Here is a 21,890-nt window from a genome sequence, read left to right as displayed (position 1 = left end):
ACCTGGATAACAAACAAGAATCGAACTGTAAATCAAAACATGACTCGGATTTGACCACATTAGAATAAGCTCTTTATCAATCTGGAATGTGCAAAAATATAAAATATAACTAATTCTGTCTGCAATGTGTGTAGATGTAACGCCTGCTGTGAAGGAAGTAAAATATAACATTTGAATATTATTAACCTGATTTGACATTTAGCCTCAACCTATTTCATTTAAAAACACACACACTTACCTGTGAGTGAGGGTGGAGATCCCACTGGGGTCGAGGGGTTTGAGGAGAAACTGTTGTTGGTGTGATCAGGAGAGTAGATCTGTAATGACAACACACATATCCATGACAAATAAGAACACAGACATACACATTCACGCACACACACACACGTACACAGACACACACACACAAAATCTTAGCATGCATATTAATGTTAAACATCCACTACAGCCTCCTGAGGAGGATTAATCCAGGAATTAGTGAGCCATTGATGTTGTGTTTGTGTTTGTGTGTGTGTGTGTGTGTGTGTGTGTGTGAGAGAGAGAGTGTGTGTGTGTGCCTGCCCCTGGCCGTGAGTGCCAGTTAATTAATTCATGAGCTTTTTAATCTGTGTATTAATGTTTCAGAATGTGTGTGTTCCCAGTATTTTCCAATTCGTTTTCTCTGAAATGCTGACGTCAAGTATATGTAAAGAGAAATGTTTACACACATACATGTGCACACACACACACACACCACAGTCACACTGAGCAGTCTATACTATACTTCATACACAAAATTAAACACATAATTAATGACTTATCAATTATCCAGACACACACACACACAATGACAGGTGAACACTGGCTCCTAATGTTAGCTAATGAGCTAAGAACACATACTGATTAGTGTGGATATAAAAGTGAAAGATGAATCTGCAGTGAGATGTTAACATCACATGACCCATAATCCATCATGCTGTATTATATCTATGGTAAGTGCAAAGTGTATGTGTGTGTATGTGTGTATGTGTATGTATGTGTGCTTGCTGTATCTAACAAACTTGTTTTATTAACTACTTCAGAAGAAGTTTCAGGTAGCTTTGAGCTGCTTCTCATTATAGCATCTGGTGGAAATGCTGATATTTACATTTCCACTGTCACTATGCCTATTCAATGTCTGTATAAAAGACTATTTATGTACTAGCTAGCTAAATCAGCAGTCTCTGTGATTAGCTAGCTTACGCTATGTGTCCGAATTTCCCAGTTGCTTAGCAACAGTGTTCTCAGAACTTGGCAATGGTATATGTTCACCTTGCCATGTTGAAAGCATTATTTCAGGAGCACCATTTTAACACGCCCAAAAATACAGTGTATGCATGATGTAATACAGGAGGAAAAAAAAAAGACCCTCGTGGACTATTCTGAAAATTTGCTATTTGGCACTTGTGTTTTAAAGTGTAGTGAAGAACATCCAGCACACACACAGTGCACGATGGCATTTAACAACAAACTCTGTCCTGTATAGTGAATATGTTGTATATTTTGGACTAATGCTAGTGAGACAATTGTCATGGTGTTTATGTAGCCTATATATTGCACAGGTTTTGTAAGTGCATACTAATCCTGATTTTAAGGAGACAATTCAAACACATTTTGAACATCATTATCTATTACTCTGATAACGGTGATTCTCATTTACAAAGCCTACTTATTAGTGGTGCTAACGATATTTTAAATAATATATCACATCTTCAATGTGATATATTTTAAATAGTATTTTAAATAATATATAACATCTTCGCTCACAGTATATATTTGTTTAGGATTCTGTCTCAAACAGGTGAGCGATTTGGTGTATGTGTGTGTGTTCAGTGTCTGTGTTTAGCCACTCACCGAAGCCAGGGCCTTTCCTAATGCATCTCCAGTCTGTGAGCTGCTTCCTGCTCCACTTGGCGCTCGATTAGCTTGAAAAAAAAAAAAAAGAGTTAGAATGCTTTCACGCTATTATATCCATTGCCTGCCACTCCAGCATTGTCTGTCTGCATCTTGCACATCAGTTTAGTGTTTAGCTTGTACATCAAAAATATCTTTAAACATGATTTATTCACTTCTTGTACTGGGATCAAATCAGGTATTAAACTGTATTGTCACAATTCAATCAAACCACAGTTAGGGGTCACTCCAATTCAGTGTGAAACCACCTCTATCGCCAGCGTTCCTAGACCAGCTGTTGTGTACAGCACTCAGATATGATTGCTGTGTTCACTGGCCAAACAAACCACATATAAAGGTTAAATGTACTGCATATGTACATTTATGTATATAATGAATATAATGTTCTCTTTATTTAATGTATGTTCCTCCACAATTTTCAGCTTTCACTTTACTTCAAACGAACATTTTTACATCCTCATGATTTGGCAAGTGTTCCTTCTTTTCCCACAGCCTGTTCAGCCTGGTATATATGTGTGTGTGTGTGTGTGTGTGTGAGAGGCTGAAATTTGACCTTGTTTCTCCAACTCTACCCTTTACTTCATATAATACTCATTCACACACACACACACACACACCTCAGCTTGAAGTTAACTAAAGAAAAAAGTCCAACAAGTTAAAACCCATAAAATCTCTGTAAACGTGATTAGCAACACACCTGCAGTCACTAATGTGGAACATATGAACACCCATGCATCCACACACACACACACACACACACACATACACACACACAAGACAAAACAAAAAAAAACACAAACATTATACACATATATACTTATAAATTTTTCAGTATGAGAAAGCCTTATGCAGTCCAAAATAGACAAGTTTTTTGGTATAAAATTATTTATATGTAAGTATAAAAATATGGTTAGAATTTATATAAAAATTAATTTTTCTTAAACAATGACCATTTTTAATTTACACAAAAGTATAAAATGATACTTTTAATAGAAGTGCAAAGAATTTCATTGTACAGTGCAACTGCCTGTTCCCTGAAAATAAGAAATCATGAATGTTGAGCAGCTCTTCTCCATGTCATAAAATACTGGTACATTTTTCTTTGTTTCTCAATGAAAAATCTTTACTAACCTTACTGTTTATCATAATATGTTTTAAAGCATAAACATATGTAAATGTACAGATGCTTAAATGTAAGCTTTTGGATAGCTGAGCTGAAATGACATAAAATCATTTACGCTAATTTATTTTTCTATATTTTTGTGTGTGCATTCATGGTGGATAATGCAATACAAAGTCATGTTCTTAATCATTTTTTTCATGCTGCACAGTCACCCTGTCACATGGTGCTATATGGTGAATAGATATAGAGAAAATATAAAACACTGGTATTTAATGACTTGCAAAAGTTACAAGAATGTACTCAGACATGTTGTCCAGGCCTGACAGAAGGATTAATATAAATATAAAATTTCAAATACAGCTATGGCAGTTGTCTAGTTAAGTTCCTGTATAATTCAACAGATTGTAAGGCGGACAGGGAGCTGTACTGGGCATACATTGAGGAAATCTGATGATAACATCACAACCCAGGACTTAACTTGAAACCCACAGGGAAAAGAAGGAGGGACAGACTGAGGAACAGTTGGAGAAAAGACATCATCAAAGAGCTGGAAAGATGTGGCCTTAACTGGAACAGCATGGCAGGAAAAGTTCAAAACAGGGTATGTTGGACAGCATTTACTGATAGCTCTTTATTTGCTGCACACTGAGCCATAAATGCAGCACTTATTTATTAGTAGTGACACTATTAGATCTAGCATGTAAAATTATTAGAAGCTAAGTTTGGAGTGAAGGGCACGGTTAGTGCCTGAGGCCTTAATAACATAATTCATTTCAAATCCAATTACCTTCACTCACCCGAAATACTTCAACTCTGATCAGGTTGGTTTGTAAAAGGAAATTCGGATGTTCTGGATCAGTAAATGTTAATTGTTGGAATGCTGTAATTTTGGCACTATATTTCAAATTAGGATAAATAATACTGACTTGTGCTTCATTACACAATAAACATGAAACTGGTCTCTGTCCATATGTGTTTGATAAAAAGTAAACATGCGTCTTTTTTTCAGCCCCTCCATCCAGATGGGCAAATTTGGAATCAGTTATACTGTAGCTTAGTGTGACCTGATACTGAACTCTCAATCATGACATGCTTCTTTTTTAAAAAACCCTTTCTCTTTGTCTCACACGCGCACACACACACACACACACACACAGTAAGGAGATGTAGCATCTATTGCTGACGTTACAGGAAATAGCAATATTGCATGAAGAATGCTCACATAACACACCAGAATTCATGTTCGTAATATTATTTCAGCATGTCCTCTCACAAAAATCCTTTAAAAAAATAAACCAGAATCATGAACTGTCCAACTGTCTGTTTTATACTCTGTTTTTCTTTAATAAGCGTAAAGGCATCACGGACAGATCTAAAAGAAATTATGTTTATTTTTGTCATAACCAAAGGTTGCACAGCTGTATCTTATCATCACACAACATCAAAACCTGATTAGTAATCATGTCTATTTATTGACTCACATCACACTTTTACACTCCATATTTTCTCTCACACCAATGAGACAGTGCAAACATTCCTCATTCACAGCAACAGTCCTATCTGCCATTCTTCCAAGTTCATGGAACTCCCTTCTGCTGAACAGAATTTTCTTATCCAATTCTTATCCAATGCATGCAGTTCTCCCTCCAAACCTATCTTAAGTCTTGATTATCAGTATCCATCTACTTGAGATCGCCCGGAATCCCAGACATCAATGTCACCCCACATAATGCTGTCTGTTCCATTTGTGTATTATTTGACTATGCTTTTAAAGCTGAAACTATAATCTTACCCATAATGCTGTCTGTTCCATTTGTGGTCGCTGTGCAGGAGGCGGCGCTGTAGTGATTTGTGCCATTGTTGCGATGGAAAGTGGACATCGGAGGAAGACTGGGATTAATCTCAGCCGAGGAGTGTGATGGGTAACTCTGAGGAAGAACACCAGACGATGTTACCAATGGTTGCTAATTACTTTCTTTCACATGTTCCGACATTTAGACAACTTTGTTTATGGTTAATTATGTGTTTTTGTAGAATTTTCCAATTCATGCCACAAATACACTGCTTTATAACTAAAACTGAGAAACTGTCTTTATCTACAGGTGGAGATATTAGGAATAAGTTTTATCTCCCTATCCTATCAGTGGTTGCAGTAAGATGACTGTCATCCGAGCATCTGCCTAAGACGAAACCTGAAATAATGTTCTACTCTCTAGCTAAATTGTTAAAAAAAGAACAAACAAACAAAAACCATATGGCCAACTGGAAAAAAAGATGACAATTCTGAATATCTATAAAGAAAATGGTGTAATCATGGTAATTAAAATCAAACCAAGAAAAGTCTAAATAAAATTTAACTGTAATTTAATTGTTGTACTATTTTTATTTTATATATATATATATATATATATATATATATATATATATATATATATATATATATATATATATATATAGACACACACACACATACCAAAGACAGGAACAGGTATAATATTGAACAGGAAGAAATAACAGTGACTGGTTATGATCTTCTGGACATAAAAGTCCATTACATTTCTAAATAAACGCATTTATTCTTTACTAAATCATTCTATTTGCATTGAATGTGCTCAGTTCATACATTCATGCACTTGGCTGTTGTTACAATTTAATTCAATAGATCAACAAACTATCTATCTAGCTATGTTAAGTAAAGATTAATGAATGTGTAATAAAACTGTAATAGGTATGTATTACACATTGATAGGCATGTAATAAAGCATGAACAAGTGTGTAATAACTTACAAGTCTCTCGTGTGGGTGCAGGCCACAGTAGCTGCTGCTCTGAGGGCCATGGGAGGAATTTCCCAGCATGCCACTGTAACCTGCCTGATTCATACCACTGGAGGAGCTCCATGGGTCTGTACTGTGATGGCCATCTGATAGAGAGAGAGAATCGTGATCAATTCCAGTCATTTATGTTGCTTGCACCGGTATTACTGCGGAAACAGAATGTTGGCACAAATATAGGCTACACACTTAGGGAAAGAAGCCACTGTGGGGAATCCACCAGAATTCTGTATAGAGCTCTAAACCAAACTAGAACCCTTAAATACACAAAGAACCCATTGAAGAACCCTGGAAATCGCCTTTTTCTAACAGTGCAGTAATGTGAGGAAAATAAGACTGTTTTTTTTCTTTTCGTTTTTTGCTTGGCCTAACTTTTATTACATGAAAACAAGCAGTTACTCGGTAAGTTGAGGTTCTGTGCAATACTAAGTGAACAGAGATCAGATCAGCTCATTTGTATTCAAATGAAAGTTGTTTTTGTCTAAAAACATATACCAAAATGAGAAAATGAAATGCAAATATGTAAATTTCATTACTTTAATAAATTAACAGAAATAGTGGCCATTCTGACAGATGAACCATTCAATTTTTCGCTGAATGGTTATTTCATCACAGTCTTACTGCAGGATCTCTAATGTATAATATTTAATTCAATTCAATACAATATGTAGATACTGAATATAAGCAAATCAGTAGTGACAGTGGCAAATAAAATCTCCCCTTGATGACATAAGGAAGAGGAACCAGACTCAAAAGAGACCTTCAACTGAGGGACACTGGATAGTGGGATTATAAATCATTAAAATAGATACAGTCCTAAATGTGTTGAACACATATTGAATGTTCAGTATGAGTATACTGTAAGTAACATGTAAAAGGAACAATGAGCACAGGACAGACTTTATAAGTCTATGTTATCTAGGTAAAGACTGCTTTACTGTGTATAATTTTTGCCTGAATGAATTCTCTGGTTTAGTTCAATTTTGTGGTCTTCGATTGCATAATATGATGTGCTCATCAGCAGGCAATTTGCAACCAATGATGGCCGACAAACAAATCTTTGTCAGTGTCAGAAATACGTCAATATAACTGATATCACACTGTCTGCCACAAAATTTGACCAAGACATCATTGGCATCATCTCATACTATGCGATATGCATTATACTTTATGTATATTGCACCATATAATGTAGCCTTAAGCCTCGTCCACTGAAGCAGGAAGCTGAGAATCTGTGAGAAGTCTTTAGGGTATCCAGGTGAAATTGCGGTGCAGAAAGTTCCACATGAAGAATATTTAGATATAATATGTGTGTGCTTTGTATGTGTGTGTGTATGGTACCTGGCATAAAAAAGGAGGTGGGGAAGCTGCCACTGGGTGCTTTAGAGCTTGGATAACCCGGCGAGTCTCGGTTATAATCTGCAGTGCTGGCAGGCGGTGCGTATACCTACAGAAAAAAGCATACATCGAAGCATCAATATTTATTCAAGCACAAAACACAGTTTGCACGATATTCTAAGAGTGAAACTTAGAGGATGGAAAACTTCATGTCCTGTAACTTGTTGCATTGCATAATGAGAACTCTAAATAATGAGAACTGTAAATAATAAGACAAAAAGGAACTATATCATAAATGATTTTAAAAATTATAATTTTACCTCAGGAATAAAACAAATTGCCACAACTGTTGACAAAAAAACAAAAAATCAACAAAAAGGCAACGAAACTAGCCAGCATGGTGTCACACTCTCCCGCTGTATCCCTCTCTCACACACTCACACACAGAACATTGCAATCCAATAATGCTAACAATGAATGAACACCATTATGAAGAGATCTAAGTATAGTACTCACTGAGAAAGACAGAAAGACAGTCAAGAAAGAGAAAAAAGAGAGAGGGAGTGTATGTGCACGAGTGTGTGGATGTGTGTGACTGAGTGTGTTTCAGGCTCCATGTCACACACTCCAGGGGTTAACACAAAGCATTAAGGGCTCAAGGAGTTTTATTGAAACGTAGAAACTAAAGCCCAGCTGGAGTTCTTCCTTTCCCACGAAGCACCTTGCACACGCACACGCACGCACACACACACACACACACGCACACACACACACACACACACACACACACACACACACGTGGACACACACACACACATTCCGATGTCTGTAAATGACATCAGGCATTGGGTGGGGGAGGAGGGGGGGGGACACCGTGGGAGAGAGACGGGAGAATAAAGAGACTTTTGTCAAGCTCATAAAAACAGGAGGATGTTGACTGACCTACTTATATAGCACATGCACGCAAACACACGCAAACACACACAAACACACACACATACATCCATAAATCAGATCCATACAGGAAGAATTTAGCATACACATAATTAAAATACATTTATAATGTTCTAACACTGCAGGTACTAATGCTATTCAGACCTAATGATATCAGTGTGTGTGTGTGTGTTTCTTCCTGTACTGTCCCCACACACATGCACCTGTTTATGAAACTGCAAACACAAACAGTGCGAGAGTCAAATGGAAATAGAGAACCGGATGTGAGGAAAAAGGAAATTAAGAATGGGGTGAAGGCAAAGCAGAAGGTTACTTATTTGCCGGTGTTAGTGTGTTCATCCATCTGGTCTGTGTCTAATGATGCCATGCTCATTCTTTCATCCCTACTTCACACACACACACACTTCTGAGGTGGCAGCCCATTAACCCCTTAATAACTGAGATCAAAAACACACACAACCCTGGAGCTCAGTGAGAGAAACAGTGTGTGTGTGTGTGTGTGTGTGTGTGTGTCCCTGTGATCAGGAGCAGATGTTTTGGAATGTGTGCAGTCAGTCACGAAACTGCTCCACTCCTTCCTCCATCTCTCCATCTCTCTCTCATCCCTCCATCTCCCACAGCATCCACCCCCACAGCACACACACACACACACACACACACAGCCCCAGTGCACCTGTGCAGGGCTTGCACACACCACTAACACACTCCAGACACGGGTCTCTGGAAAACAGATGAAACCGACAAAAAAGATTCACACACACACACACGCACCCACACACACACACACACTCTACTGCCAGCATTTTTATTTTTCATTTTTATTCATTATTTTCAGAAAAGTCATAAGTGATGCATGAACATTTTTTGCCACCTGACCAACCAGGTTGCAGCTCCAGGGCAAGCAAAAGCAAATGCAAACCATGAGAGTGTCTAGGTAGTGCTTATTCTACACAAATACTCAAACTATACAAATATTCAGAGTTATGTGCACATACTGAGTTCATACAGAAATTAGGCACATCAATATTCAAGATGTAAGCCATATTCAGACAGTTCAAGAAAACAGAGGTGTGTCTTAGTTAGGCATGAATCTGACGTTGGACTTCAGTCGAATGGGATATCGAATCGAGCGAGGAACAGAGTCAGCCCAGCACCACTATCTGACAGTTTGACATCGGAGAGCCCTGAGAGCACTTCCCAATTTCCCCAATTTGGTAATTTGCCAATAGTTAAGCCAGCCAACCCACATCTATACAAACTGCTGCTCATGCTGGACAAGAGGGAAAACTATGACACTTTCAGGAAAGTGCTATCTGCCCTCTTCCACCTACATGAGTTCACAGATGCCCATGATTGGCTAATGTCTCCGTTATTGACAGGAGAGAAGGAGTATGCCATCCTGTCGGTCTAGAAAGCATGGGCAATGGCCATGGATGGCTATGGTATTGTCGGGATTCAAACTTGGGCTCTCGTGGTGATAGAGCAAACGCTTTTCTGTTGCACCATTCAGTAGTGTACACTAAATTTTTCAAAAATTTTTATCCACTGATGTAAAGCTTAAAACAACATTGATCATTTATGTTAAGGCCATATTTATAGTTCCTGATTGAGTCCCTACTTGTGTTTGTCTTTTAAATAAATAAAACTAGTCTGCTTAAATATTATAGTAAGTTTTGAATTATGGGAAAGGCCATGGTGCCACTGAAAGGTCAACTGAAGTTTATTGTTGCTTAGTGAAGTCAATGGATAAGAGAAGGATGGTGGTATTTTATACAAATTGTAAAAAAAAAAAAAAAAAAGGTAAGTCGGAAGATGCATACTACATGAAGAAGGACAATAGAAAGTGGAAGGACATAGTTTATAAAGAACTTTGTAACATAATGGCTTATGTTGCATTATTTCATAGTGCTGTATGCTCTAAAAAAAATCACTGAACACTGAACTAGTTAACTACAATTAAATGAGTTGATTACTAATTTGATAAACTGAAAATTCCCAACCCTCGTCAACACAGAGGTGACTACAGAGTCAAAATACCATGGTGAACATGTGCACAACACTTGATCAATGCATATGTGACCTCAAAAGTGTGAACATTCAAGTGTTCAAAATGATTTTTAATAAAATGCTGGACAGCTTACTAACTCACTAACACACAATACACACTCACAACTCACACAGACACATACACATACACACGAAGACAAACGATTTTCTATCCCACTTAATTGGAGAGGAAGAGCTGCCCCTTCAACTGCTGAGCGGCTGCTTAGTATCATGTCTGCTATTTCCAGCTCTTGAAGAAATGACATCATTTGCTCCGACACACACATGCACGCACACACACACACATACACACACATCGTTGAAGAGTTTGGCACGCAAGGCCTCCATGGGGAGCCGTAAGGGCAGAGTGACTAACGGACAGGTTGTGGTGTGTTTTGGACAAACTCCATCAAAGATGCATCCGCATGTCATCTTCTAACTCAACACACACACTAATACACAATAACACACTAGCACACAATTAAAATATGGTGTGTGTGTGAGAGAGAGAGAGAGAGAGAGAGAGAGAGGGAAGCATAAATCCGGAAGGAAGTCCCACCCCTCAGCCTGGACTTTATTCTATCAACCTGCAATTGCCTTAATGTTCCCCAGATGTAACGCTCTCTCTCTCTCTCTCACACACACACACACACACACACACACACACACACACACACACAGGCATGCAGGCCTGAGGCCTGGTTTCACCATCAAACACTAATCTATTCCATATGAGACAAAACAGAGCAGGGGAACACATGCTTGAGCATTACACACACACACACACACACACACATATGAGCGCGCACACACCCCTACACCCACAAATGCAAAACACTTGAATATACACTCATGCATCCAAATGTGCACAAAAAGAACATGAATCCATGCACATCTATGCAATTAAAGACAGATTACATGCCTGCACACACACACACCCACACACACACACACACACCCACAGCTCCCTGAGGACTCCAGGCTTCCTGTGGCTTGATTAGAGCACACCACGGGAAGACAAGTGCCTCCCTCTGCAGCTCTGCACCTGTGACTGTGTGTGTGTGTGTGTGTGTGTGTGTGCGCGCGGGTGTGTGTGTGTCAGAGGGGGTTCAGGAGACGGCTCTTCACATAACACCAGGGCAGATGTCAATATGGCCAGGAAATACTTTTTACGCACAGCTAATATAGACAGTGGCACACACACACACACACACACACACACACACACACACACAATCTGTGTGCTTTGTACATGTACACAAAACATTTCCAGACTCTTGTGCATATGTGGTCACTTACAAAACTATTGCTTGGTCCCGTGTGTGTGTGTGTGTGTGTTTGTGTGTGTGCATGTGAGCTCTTACCCAAGGTTACATATTGTAACCTTAAGGTTACTCATTCTTTCATCTTACATCGTGTATTAGTTCTCTATGACACAAATATGTGTGCACGTGTAATAAACGTGTGTGTATGCAGAAGCCTGATTCAGAATAAGAGAGTGTTTGAACAAAAGATGTACAAATATGCTCTTGCAGCTCCCATCTCTTCAGCATATAAAATGAGTACGTACAGCAAATTTCTCTCTCTCTGCCACACAGACAGACATACACACACACACACACACCCACACTACTCACATGATGAAAAGCATAGCTAACTCTCTGGGTTCTTTTTTCCTGCGCCAAAAGACTGAAGAGCGAGAGAAAGCAAGAGAGAGAGAGAGAGAGAGAGTAACAATAAAAGAACGAGGAGAGAATGAGAGAGAAGAGAAAAGAACGAGAGGAAGAGCGTTGACAGATGCAGAAGTGGCAGAATGGGTGTCTGAGTCTGTGTGTCTAAACATATTTACTGCACATACTGTAAGTATGTGATTACTGTACACACACACACTTTTTATTTCAGCAGTGATATACTATAATATATCGTAAGTATGAATTCAATAATATAATGCCACTGTCTGTATCTGGATCCCGTTCAAAATATCTGCATCTGTATTCAGAGCGAAATAGAAAGGGGGCGTGGTTTAGACAGTAAGGGATTTTACACCCATAGAAACACTAAAAAACTAATTCACAAATTAGAACAATAAACAGCAATTTGCAGAACATAACTTTATTCAACTCCTGAACTTATATAGTTCCTCAACCTCTGCTACATCACTCGAGTTTTCAACCAGAAGCTCTGTGGAACTTTCTAGTGAGATTTCTATCTAATGTGACTGAGTAAGCAAGCTAACTACCTCTCAAAACAAATATGTCTCTCCCATATCAGGGAACTGTTGTTTATAGTTGACATCAGTCGCCATATAATATATGATCAGATTTACTTTAGTTCTGAGTTTGTTCCTGAAAGTTCTGAAAAGTATGCTGAACACATTATCAGAATCTACTATGAACCCGGGACACACGCACAGTGCTGCTGTGAGTCAAACTGGAGACTTACACGCAGCATTTCACTATAATGCCTGTATATTATCCAGGATGAGTTGCTTCATTTGTTCACATAAGAATGATGGAAAATATGCAAAACAAACATACAAATTAATATTTTAACAATTAATTAAATTTCTATTTTTTGGAGACCCCATCAGAGACATAGTGCATTTCTTTTGGGAATTTCTGGTCAGTTTGTACAGAAATATGGTAGAAATATGGTTTTACTTTGAAGCATTATTGAGGTCAGGCTTCTGGAGCAAACCACTGACAATAGACATAAATAAATAAATAAATAAATAAATAAATAAATAAAATAGTGCCTCTCCTATTAGTATCTGTATATGTATCTCTTAGAACACATTATCTGTTTATTCTGAATAATGTACTCGTATTCTGTTATATCCTTAATGTTTATGTACACATACACAGTATTCTCTAGTTGATTCCTAAAATGTATGCCACATTATACATACTACAATGGCCAAAATATTATAATGTGACAGATGGGCAAAATTCAAACCAGAAATGTACGACATAAATAGAGTGTGAAATGAGAATTTCTAATGGATTAAAGAGAAAAAGGTAAGAAAGAGGGATGTTAAGAAAGAATACGGGATGGAGGGATGAAGGCACAGCTGCATGTCCAAAAGCGGCCCAATTTGAGCTTGTTTACATGGCTTTCTGCAAATGAATTCAAGATGGTGAAGGAGCTCAGGGGGAAAAGAAAGTCAGAGCCAATCACATTCTGATCAAACACGCAAAACTGAACAATTTTCAGCTTCTAATTATCCGTAACTCCGATAAAATAAAGCCTCTGAAACAAGGACTCATACAGTAGGGTCCAGCAATCAGCTTACTACCAACCCATTAGTTATCAACCAATAAAAAAGTTTTTTTTTTTTCACAATTTGCATGAAATTAGAACCAAATCATACAACAAATATCTTAATTTTCTTTCAAGTATAATTCTAATAACAAGACATCTATGCTCATAACAGTGTTAAATGCTTTCCAAATGACTGACTCCCTCTTTGTGTTATCATCTCCTCTGCTTTCAGTCAATAAGAACACACTTTTTGGATTTATACAAATGTTAGTAACATTAATGAAAAATGTCAAGTAAGTTTTGCATTAATTCTTGATTATTAATACAATAAAAAAAAGCAATGAGTAAAATTTGAAAGCTGCTTATAGACTTAGTGGCCTAATTTATTCAATTACTATCTCCAAAAGCTAGCATGTATACTAAAGCTACACAGTGTACATATTATTTCATTAAACAAAGCACAATGTTACTGTTACCACCCCAAAGTGGATTATCTTCCAATAACAGCAAGTCCTGAAGTCTTTAATTCTTCTTATATCAAAGCTATTTGCCAACAATTACAATTTAAACACCACCACATCTTACCTTTTATTCATATATAGTTACAATAATATAATGTCCATGAGAGAGGTTAGTTCCTGTTATCGCTCTTGTTATCAGAAGTTAAATAAAACAAATAAAAAAAAATAAATGCAGAGACATTACTGAGAAACTGGAAAGCATTGAAGGAAAGTGGACTGGAAAATCCTGAACACTCTTCTACACTGGAAAACTTATTGACACTGGAGACTCCTTCCATAAATGTTAAATAAACATCTACTTACAGAAACCTTCCCCATATCACATATATATTTTTTTGTTAAATAGCAAAGCATTTTTTTAAAAATCTGTTCATTATTACTTTTAGATCTGTTACTACAGAAACAATAACATATTAGAACTAGAGAATTAATATAAACCAATAATTTGAATTACAGCTGAAACTACTTTCATAGGTGCTGTTATAGAAAAATAATCAACACACGTTGCTCTCCTACTGGCCACATTATGATTTGCTTATAGAATGTTGTATAAACTTGAACTTAGAGTTAAAGTGGAGATTATGAACCCCTTTTCACACTGCACCTGCCAAATTCAGTGGAAACTGCCTCCTATATGAGATCACTATAATATTCAAATAGATAGCGTGAAGTAACGTCAAGAAAACTTTAACCTGTGTGTGCACGTGTGCATGTGTGGATGTTGTCATGGCAACAGGAATTCTGGGTAATGGGAGAGCTCGTCAGGTTTAACGGGTCTGCAGCACAGATGGCGTTGAGAAATAACAAAAAAGAGAAAAAAGAAAAAAGAGGTGCTGTTTAAATAATCAGCACTGCTTTCTTCCTCTAGTGTTGTATCTAGTGCTCTAGCCCTTGCCTTCCTCTCCTCTTCCTCCATCCCTCACTTTTTTCTCCATTGTTCACTGTATTAGGGAACTGCCAGGTAGCAAATGCTCTGTGCTCTTAAGCAAAACTGGGAGTACACACAAACATACACACACACTTTGGCAGCTCAGAAACGACAGCCCCTATTAAAGGAAGTGTGTGTTTGTGTGTGTATGTGTGTGTGTGTGTGTGTGTGTGTGTGTATGCGTGCGTGTGTGTGTGTGAGTAATGAATAGCCAGGTAATACACATGCACATGCAAACAAGTGTACTCCCAAGAACCTACACTTAAGACCCACTATGATGACAGCTGCTACCTCGAGAGAGAGAGAGAGAGAGAGAGAGAGTGTCATAAATACATTGTCTCTCATCTCTTCGTCTTCCATCTTGGATCAGAAAGCAGATTACCAGCTGAGCTTTGACGCTTCCTTTTTCCTTTCATTCTTTTACTGTTTTGTTCGTCTGCATATTTGGAGGAAATTTTCACCATTGTTCTGTTAATATATTTACCTGATTATGGTTATACCTTTCACCCCCTAGTGGAAATAGCAGGAAATTGGTTTTGACATTGTTACAGGAGACACACACACACACACAATTTCATGAGACCTGTGATTATTTACCATGACAGAGATTACTTTAGCTGTAAAGTGACTTCCTGGACTCACTCTCTCTCTCTCTCTGGAGAGAGAGAGAGAGAGATATTTAGGCAGGTTATAAATGCCATACCCTCTGGTAGGCCTGGAGAGAACACAATCAATTTTCAACACATTCAATTTTTTGCAAAATTCAAGAGAGTGAGAGAGAGAGAGAGAGAGAGAGAGAATCTGCACATCTCTCTCTGCATTAAAACCATCCTCTGTGTATTAATGCATTCATAATGACCTCTCAGTAGTGCTCACAATAAAAGGATAGTTCTCAGCCTCAAGCCATAGGAGAGGAGTCTTCACCTCCCGTCTCCATCTTCATATCCATCTCCAGTCTCCACCCTCATATACATCTCCATCTTGACCTCCCGTCTTCATCCTCATATCCATCTCCGTCCTCATATACATCTTCACCTCCAGTCTCCAACCTCATATCCATATTATCACCCCTGATCTCCATCCTCATATTCATCACTATATTCACCTCGTGTCTTCACCCTTACATTCATCTCCATGGCCATCTCATTCTTGACCTCCCATCTCCATCCTCACATCCATCTCCTCCTTCATCCCATTTCTATCAACATCTTCACCCCGATCTCCATCTGCACGTCCCATCTCCATTCTCATACTTATATTAGTATTTACCTGCTCAAGAGCCCAACATTAGCAGCTTAGTGGTGGTGGTATTTGAACTCATAACCATCTGCTCAGTTGTCCAACACCGGAACCACTGATCTATCATTGCCACTGTCTTTATCTTTACATTCATCTTCCTTGTTCCATAATCACCTCCATCTCAGTGAGATTAGAGGTAGCTCAGCAGTTAAATGTTCTCTGCCACTGCTTCAGAGCTACTACTGGTCGCTTAAATGAGTCGTATTAAACCCCACCTGCTCAGCGCTGTGCTTAGGCTGAAATTCATTTGCCTTAACTGTAAGAAATAAAAGCAAATAAATACAATTGTCCATATTCTTACCAATCTCTATTTTTATTGATCTTTCATGCCAATCTTCTCCTCACTACCTCCATCTCCAGCTACATATCAATATCTGTTTCCATCTTCACCTCCACCTACATTTTCCCATCTCTACTGCTATTTCTCTCTTGGGCTTTACGTCCCTCAGGCCTTCTTCCTATTAACCTTTTTTTTTTTTTTTAACTTCCTTTCAAATCAAATCATATTTATTCATAATAATACTCAGATATTTTTCACAAACAGAAATAACAGAAATAAAATAAAGAGAAGGATAAAAATAAACTAGGTGAGGGAGAAAGAAAAAAGCAGAAGAAGGGAAAATTCCTGTTTCGTAGACTGATTTAAGGAGGCAATTCTCCATGCTGTCAGATCAGACATTGTATAATATTTGCAAAGAAGTTAGCGAAGGCAGAACGACAGAAAATAAAAATCACTCTATTAGGAGGGAGGCTGTAATTAGAAAATGAAAATGCAGGTATTATTCCCATATTTCCACAGGTGACAGATCTTCACTTCGCTTCTTCTTTTATTATTTTCCCTCTGCCTTTCAGGTAGTGAGATTTTGGCAAGTGTTCGCAGTGTTTTCCTCTTTGAGTTTAATCTAATTACTGCCATATGTGTGAGGCTGCCAGAGTCACTTACAATTCGCTCTGTCTCACTAACACATACACACACACACACACAGTTGGTCAGCGTTCAATCTAACACTGTATGAGGTCTGCATTACAATATATTATATCTGTAAACCTAATAATAAAACACTGACACACTCATACACACATACAACAGGCCCATTCGCTCATATATAATGGTAGGTGTAGTGATGAGAAATATTCACAGATAGGTTACTTCTCATTTTGGATGAGAACGAAAGCAAATATTATTCCTAAAAAACGTTTTTGAGTATTTAAAATTTGCCATATAAAGTGTAATATATTATTATCATTATTAAAAGATGAGATTTTTGAGCTTTAGAATCATGCTAATGATGCTAATTAATTACAGAAAATGAAATGTTGGGACAGGTAAAATCATTGTGTGTGTGTTTGTGTGTTTAAATTGCCAATATGTTGCATACGTGCAAAAAATCAACACAAACAAGAGTGTACAGTGTTTTTGAATGGAATAAATAGGCTGCTGTGTGTGTGTGAGAGAGAGAGACATGCTCTTGACCCACAGAAAATACACAGAGAGAAATAGGAGGCAAGATGGCTGCCATCCAAGCCCATCACTATGGTGATATACTAAAGGAGCTTTTCATGGGGCAGATGGGTATTCTGTAATCGGATTGGTCAGAACACTGTTGCTAACGAGGTGGTCACATGACCAAAAACTGTTACGCTAATGCTTACTGATTGGCTGGGACGTGACTTAACATGCAGCAGGCAGATGACGCAAAGTCACGTTATGTTAACAACTCGTGAGGTGTCCAAAATAGTGCCTGGAACCCTATTCACTGCGCTGTAAAACCTCTAGGGAACAGAACGAGTGATTTTCCAGTAATAGTATACTGTTTGTACATCATTCTGTGGTTGTACAGTCACATAAACGCCGTCACAAACATCTCAGCAGCATCAGTCCGAGTTTGGACATGCTCAGAGATTACGCTGGGATTTTGAAACGTCTTCTTTCATTCATTAAAGGGAGTTCTCAACAAGAATATGATGCAAATGGGATTAAAACAAGTAACTCTCTACAGTAGTAGTCATATGCCATAATTTATTATATTGAATATTCATATATTCATAAGACTGTATTAGAAATGAGTCCCATTTCCATTCAATTATGTTACTCCACTAGCCATTCACATAAACCAAAGGTGGGAGAGATCAACCATACTCATATATAGACCACCTGTTGTCTTCAACACATCGCAAAGCATTATGGGTAGCAGACAGACACTAACCTACAACCTAGAACAACAGTGCAGCGTGTATTGAGTGAATTGGGTGTAGCTTGAAACACAGTCAGATGGTGCACTGTTCGGAACACAAAGCCAAATCAATTTTCAGAGGATTAGCAGCGGAGATGAGAGGAAATCTGGAATGGTTTAAGCAAGGCTGCAGACAGACCTTTGGAAGTGCTACCTTGGGAGAGAGGGAACAGAGAGAGGGGTGAGAGGAGGAGTGGAACGACACAAACTCTCTCTCTCTCTTTTTCTTTCTGTCTGTTTATCTATGTGAAATCCTTCTTGGACAAACACGGACAATCACGATGACTAGCAAAGATATGAAGAAAAGAGAAAGAATAAGAAAAGGGAAGACAACCATGGCAAGATGTGTGTGTGTGAGTGTGTGTGTCTGGATTTTGGAACATGAAGAACCTGCTTAGTTGTTGCGGAACTGGTGAGACGCCAACTGGCTCTCTGACAGTCCATTAATTGCCTCCATAAATAATCAATTGATGGGAGTAATTAAGGGAGATCTCAAAGTTTTAGAAAAACATTCTTCACACACACACACACACAAAATCTTCGAGAAAAAAAAACCCCACTTCCTTGTTTCTCTCACTTCCATAACCCTCTACTCCCCCAAACCATCTCATGGCCATCTGCAAAAGCATGTGCCATCGTTACGCATCTGCATCCCACACACACACACACACACACACACACACACACACAACCAGACGTCCTCTCTTGGCAGGCTAATGCAACTCTGTTACCACAGTCTTTGTGTAGCTGTTGTTAGCACCCGTGTTGTTTTTGCTGTTTTTAGAGCGATGTGCTGCTCTTACAACTCACACTTGTTCACACTGTGTTCAGAAAGGTAGTGACCAAAACTGTACTGCTATACACATCCGTAAAGAAAAATGCTCACAAAAGAATGCTAAGTGCATACTGGGTAAACACACACACACTACAGGAACACAGAACCTAAGGATCGACATACTCAAACATGCCCCCCCCCCCCCCCTTTTTTTTTTTTTTTTTTTTTTTTTTTTACCATATATCTGTATAATATATTATATATTTTAATATTAATTAAAAAATAAAAACAAAACACAAAAGTCAAGAACAAAATAATTCAAAATATAAATAACAAAATCAAATTTTATTTTTTTAAATTAAGCTGCTAATCTCTAACATGCACTCTCCTAATTTTCTTCGTAATCATAGTGTATGCGCAAAAACAAAGCTTCCGATGCGGGCATTGCCTATGTTTGGACTCATCTGCGCAGGTGGTAACATGGCACAGAGCAGCGCAAATCTAAACAGGGGGTTGGGTTTGAACGAATACATTAATAAGAGGTGTGGTTAATGGTGCTGCTGTGATATCAAATCCTCTCAGTTACTTTAAAAACTGAGTGTGTGCAGTGCGGCATAATCATTTACATTTAATTTAGATTAATTTAGACATCTTCTATCAATGTTTTGTGACAGAAATGTATTTTCCATCTCCCCTGTTTATTTGGCTGTTCTAGTGTATGTGTAAACACATGCAAAAGGCCAATGATGAATATACAATAATAAAGAGTTCATAAGAGCAGTCACACACACAGAGTGCATTTTCATGCTAAATTGTGCACCTGTAATTAAAATAATATATGAACTATTTAATAGATAACTACTTAGTGTATTGAATAGTTTGTTTCTAAAATATGATAGATGCCAAATTTCTTGCTGGAACTGAACGCTCACGAGGCATTAGATATACAGTCTTAAGCACATGCAAATATAGATGCCTTCAAAAATAATTAAATTAAACGTTTCTACCTTCAAAATCTACTATAAAGAGCAGTAACAGTACTAAACTAAACAAAGTCAATATTTGGTACGACAACCTTTTGCTTTTTAAAAACACATTTAAAAAAAATGCAGTTGAATCAAGAAATTGTCTGGTACTTTTTCTGAGCATCGTTGAGAACCTGCCACAGTTCTTCTGCAGTCTCTGACTCTCACAATTGCTTCTGAGAAATGGTATATTATGTAGTACGCTGCCTTCTTTACTGATGTACAAGAAATTTCTGTAACATTTACTTTTTGTTGGAAAAGGCACTTGGAAGTCTGAAATTTTTTTTTTTTAACTGACTCAATAATGCAGAAGTCATAAAATAAACATCTAAGACAAAATCTGTATTAAAAACATTAGCGTGTCTATATATGTAGGAGAATGTACAGCTAATGTGCAATGTGTATAAAATAATAATGCGTTATAAAAGCTTTCAGTGTGGATGCGCTTTTAGTAGCCACAACTGAAGTGTCTGTTCTTGGTTGCTATGAATAAAATATTAATTCTGTTGTATTTAGTAAGGACTCTATTCATGTAAATAGTGAACATCCACAAATCAAAGAAAACGACAAAAGTAAGAAATGGGACAGGACTTATAAGGCTGAACTTGAAGTCAGGAAAATAGTTTCTTATCCCTGCGTCTGTGCTAAGAGCAGGTCTCGAGAGGCAGTAACACACACACACACACACAGGTTCAAAAGTCCCACTGTGTCAGTGAAAATCTGAGCAGGAAATTTGGTGTGTGCCCAACAAACATATCAAAATGATGGTGCTAATTAGCAAACTAGTCTTAATAAAAAATTTCTAATACATGATATACACAAGGTATATTTTTGTACCACATTACATATTCCTTATTTGAATAACTGATCAAGTAAACATATATTAAGATGAAATATAATATATGTCTGGACCATATCACGTGCATCAATAAAAGACACACACAAGAACCACATGCGGACACATACCACTTCATCTTAAACCTTAGCCGACAAACACACATACATACGCACAAGCACACACACTTCATCTTCTCTGTCATTGTTATTTCAGGTTTTAATGGATGTTATTTAGACACCAAAATTACACTAATCACACCAACATCAAAAACTCCAAGGGTGTAGACAACTAGAGAAGAAAAAAAAACCAACACACACACACACACACACACACACACACGGCCCCATATAAAGTTAATTGGGATTAGGATGCAGGCCTTGGGCCTCAGACTCGAGCTTCCTTATTACATGAGTTACGAGGCGTAATGATGAACATATGGATAAAAGTCCAATACAGAACGGGCCAATCAGAGGCAAGTTATTCAGCGCAGATTGTAATAATAAAGCGCGGCAAGATCAAAGACGTGATTACTTTCATGTTTTTTTTCCACTACGTTGGAACTGGCCCGTGCATGGGAGAAACAGACATTGCTTTTAGCTTGTTGAATTAGTGATCGATCAGCAGCGAGATGCGTAGGTGTGCTTGTGCGGGGGCGATACAGCTAACATTTGGAAAAGCGCTCTAGCATCCTGTGTATGTTATGCTATAGCTAGACTTGGCTAGAGAGTAGAAGCAGGAAAAAGAGAAAAGTGGGTATGGTATGCATTTCAAAGAAAGTGAGATA

At 37.9% G+C, this 21,890-nt stretch overlaps 1 protein-coding gene across 13 annotated transcripts in view; it reads right to left on the bottom strand.

The window, feature by feature from the left end:
* The window catches only part of LOC113535549 (transcription factor 4), a 158,050-nt gene that overhangs the window by 23,073 nt on the left and 113,087 nt on the right, over positions 1 to 21,890 (bottom strand). For all 13 annotated transcript variants that reach the window (XM_026928930.3, XM_026928932.3, XM_026928935.3 and 10 more), the window contains 5 exons: positions 7,229 to 7,334; positions 5,843 to 5,976; positions 4,848 to 4,983; positions 1,873 to 1,943; positions 239 to 317 (listed from right to left, as the gene is read on the bottom strand). In XM_026928930.3, the coding sequence (XP_026784731.1) occupies positions 239 to 317; positions 1,873 to 1,943; positions 4,848 to 4,983; positions 5,843 to 5,976; positions 7,229 to 7,334 (526 nt within the window). The remainder of the gene's footprint in view (positions 1 to 238; positions 318 to 1,872; positions 1,944 to 4,847; positions 4,984 to 5,842; positions 5,977 to 7,228; positions 7,335 to 21,890) is intronic.

The sequence above is a fragment of the Pangasianodon hypophthalmus genome, chromosome 15, assembly GCF_027358585.1.
Source record: "Pangasianodon hypophthalmus isolate fPanHyp1 chromosome 15, fPanHyp1.pri, whole genome shotgun sequence".
Lineage (NCBI taxonomy): Eukaryota > Metazoa > Chordata > Actinopteri > Siluriformes > Pangasiidae > Pangasianodon > Pangasianodon hypophthalmus.
The sequence above is the reverse complement of the archived record's forward strand: the minus strand, read 5'-3'. Positions and strand labels throughout refer to the sequence as shown.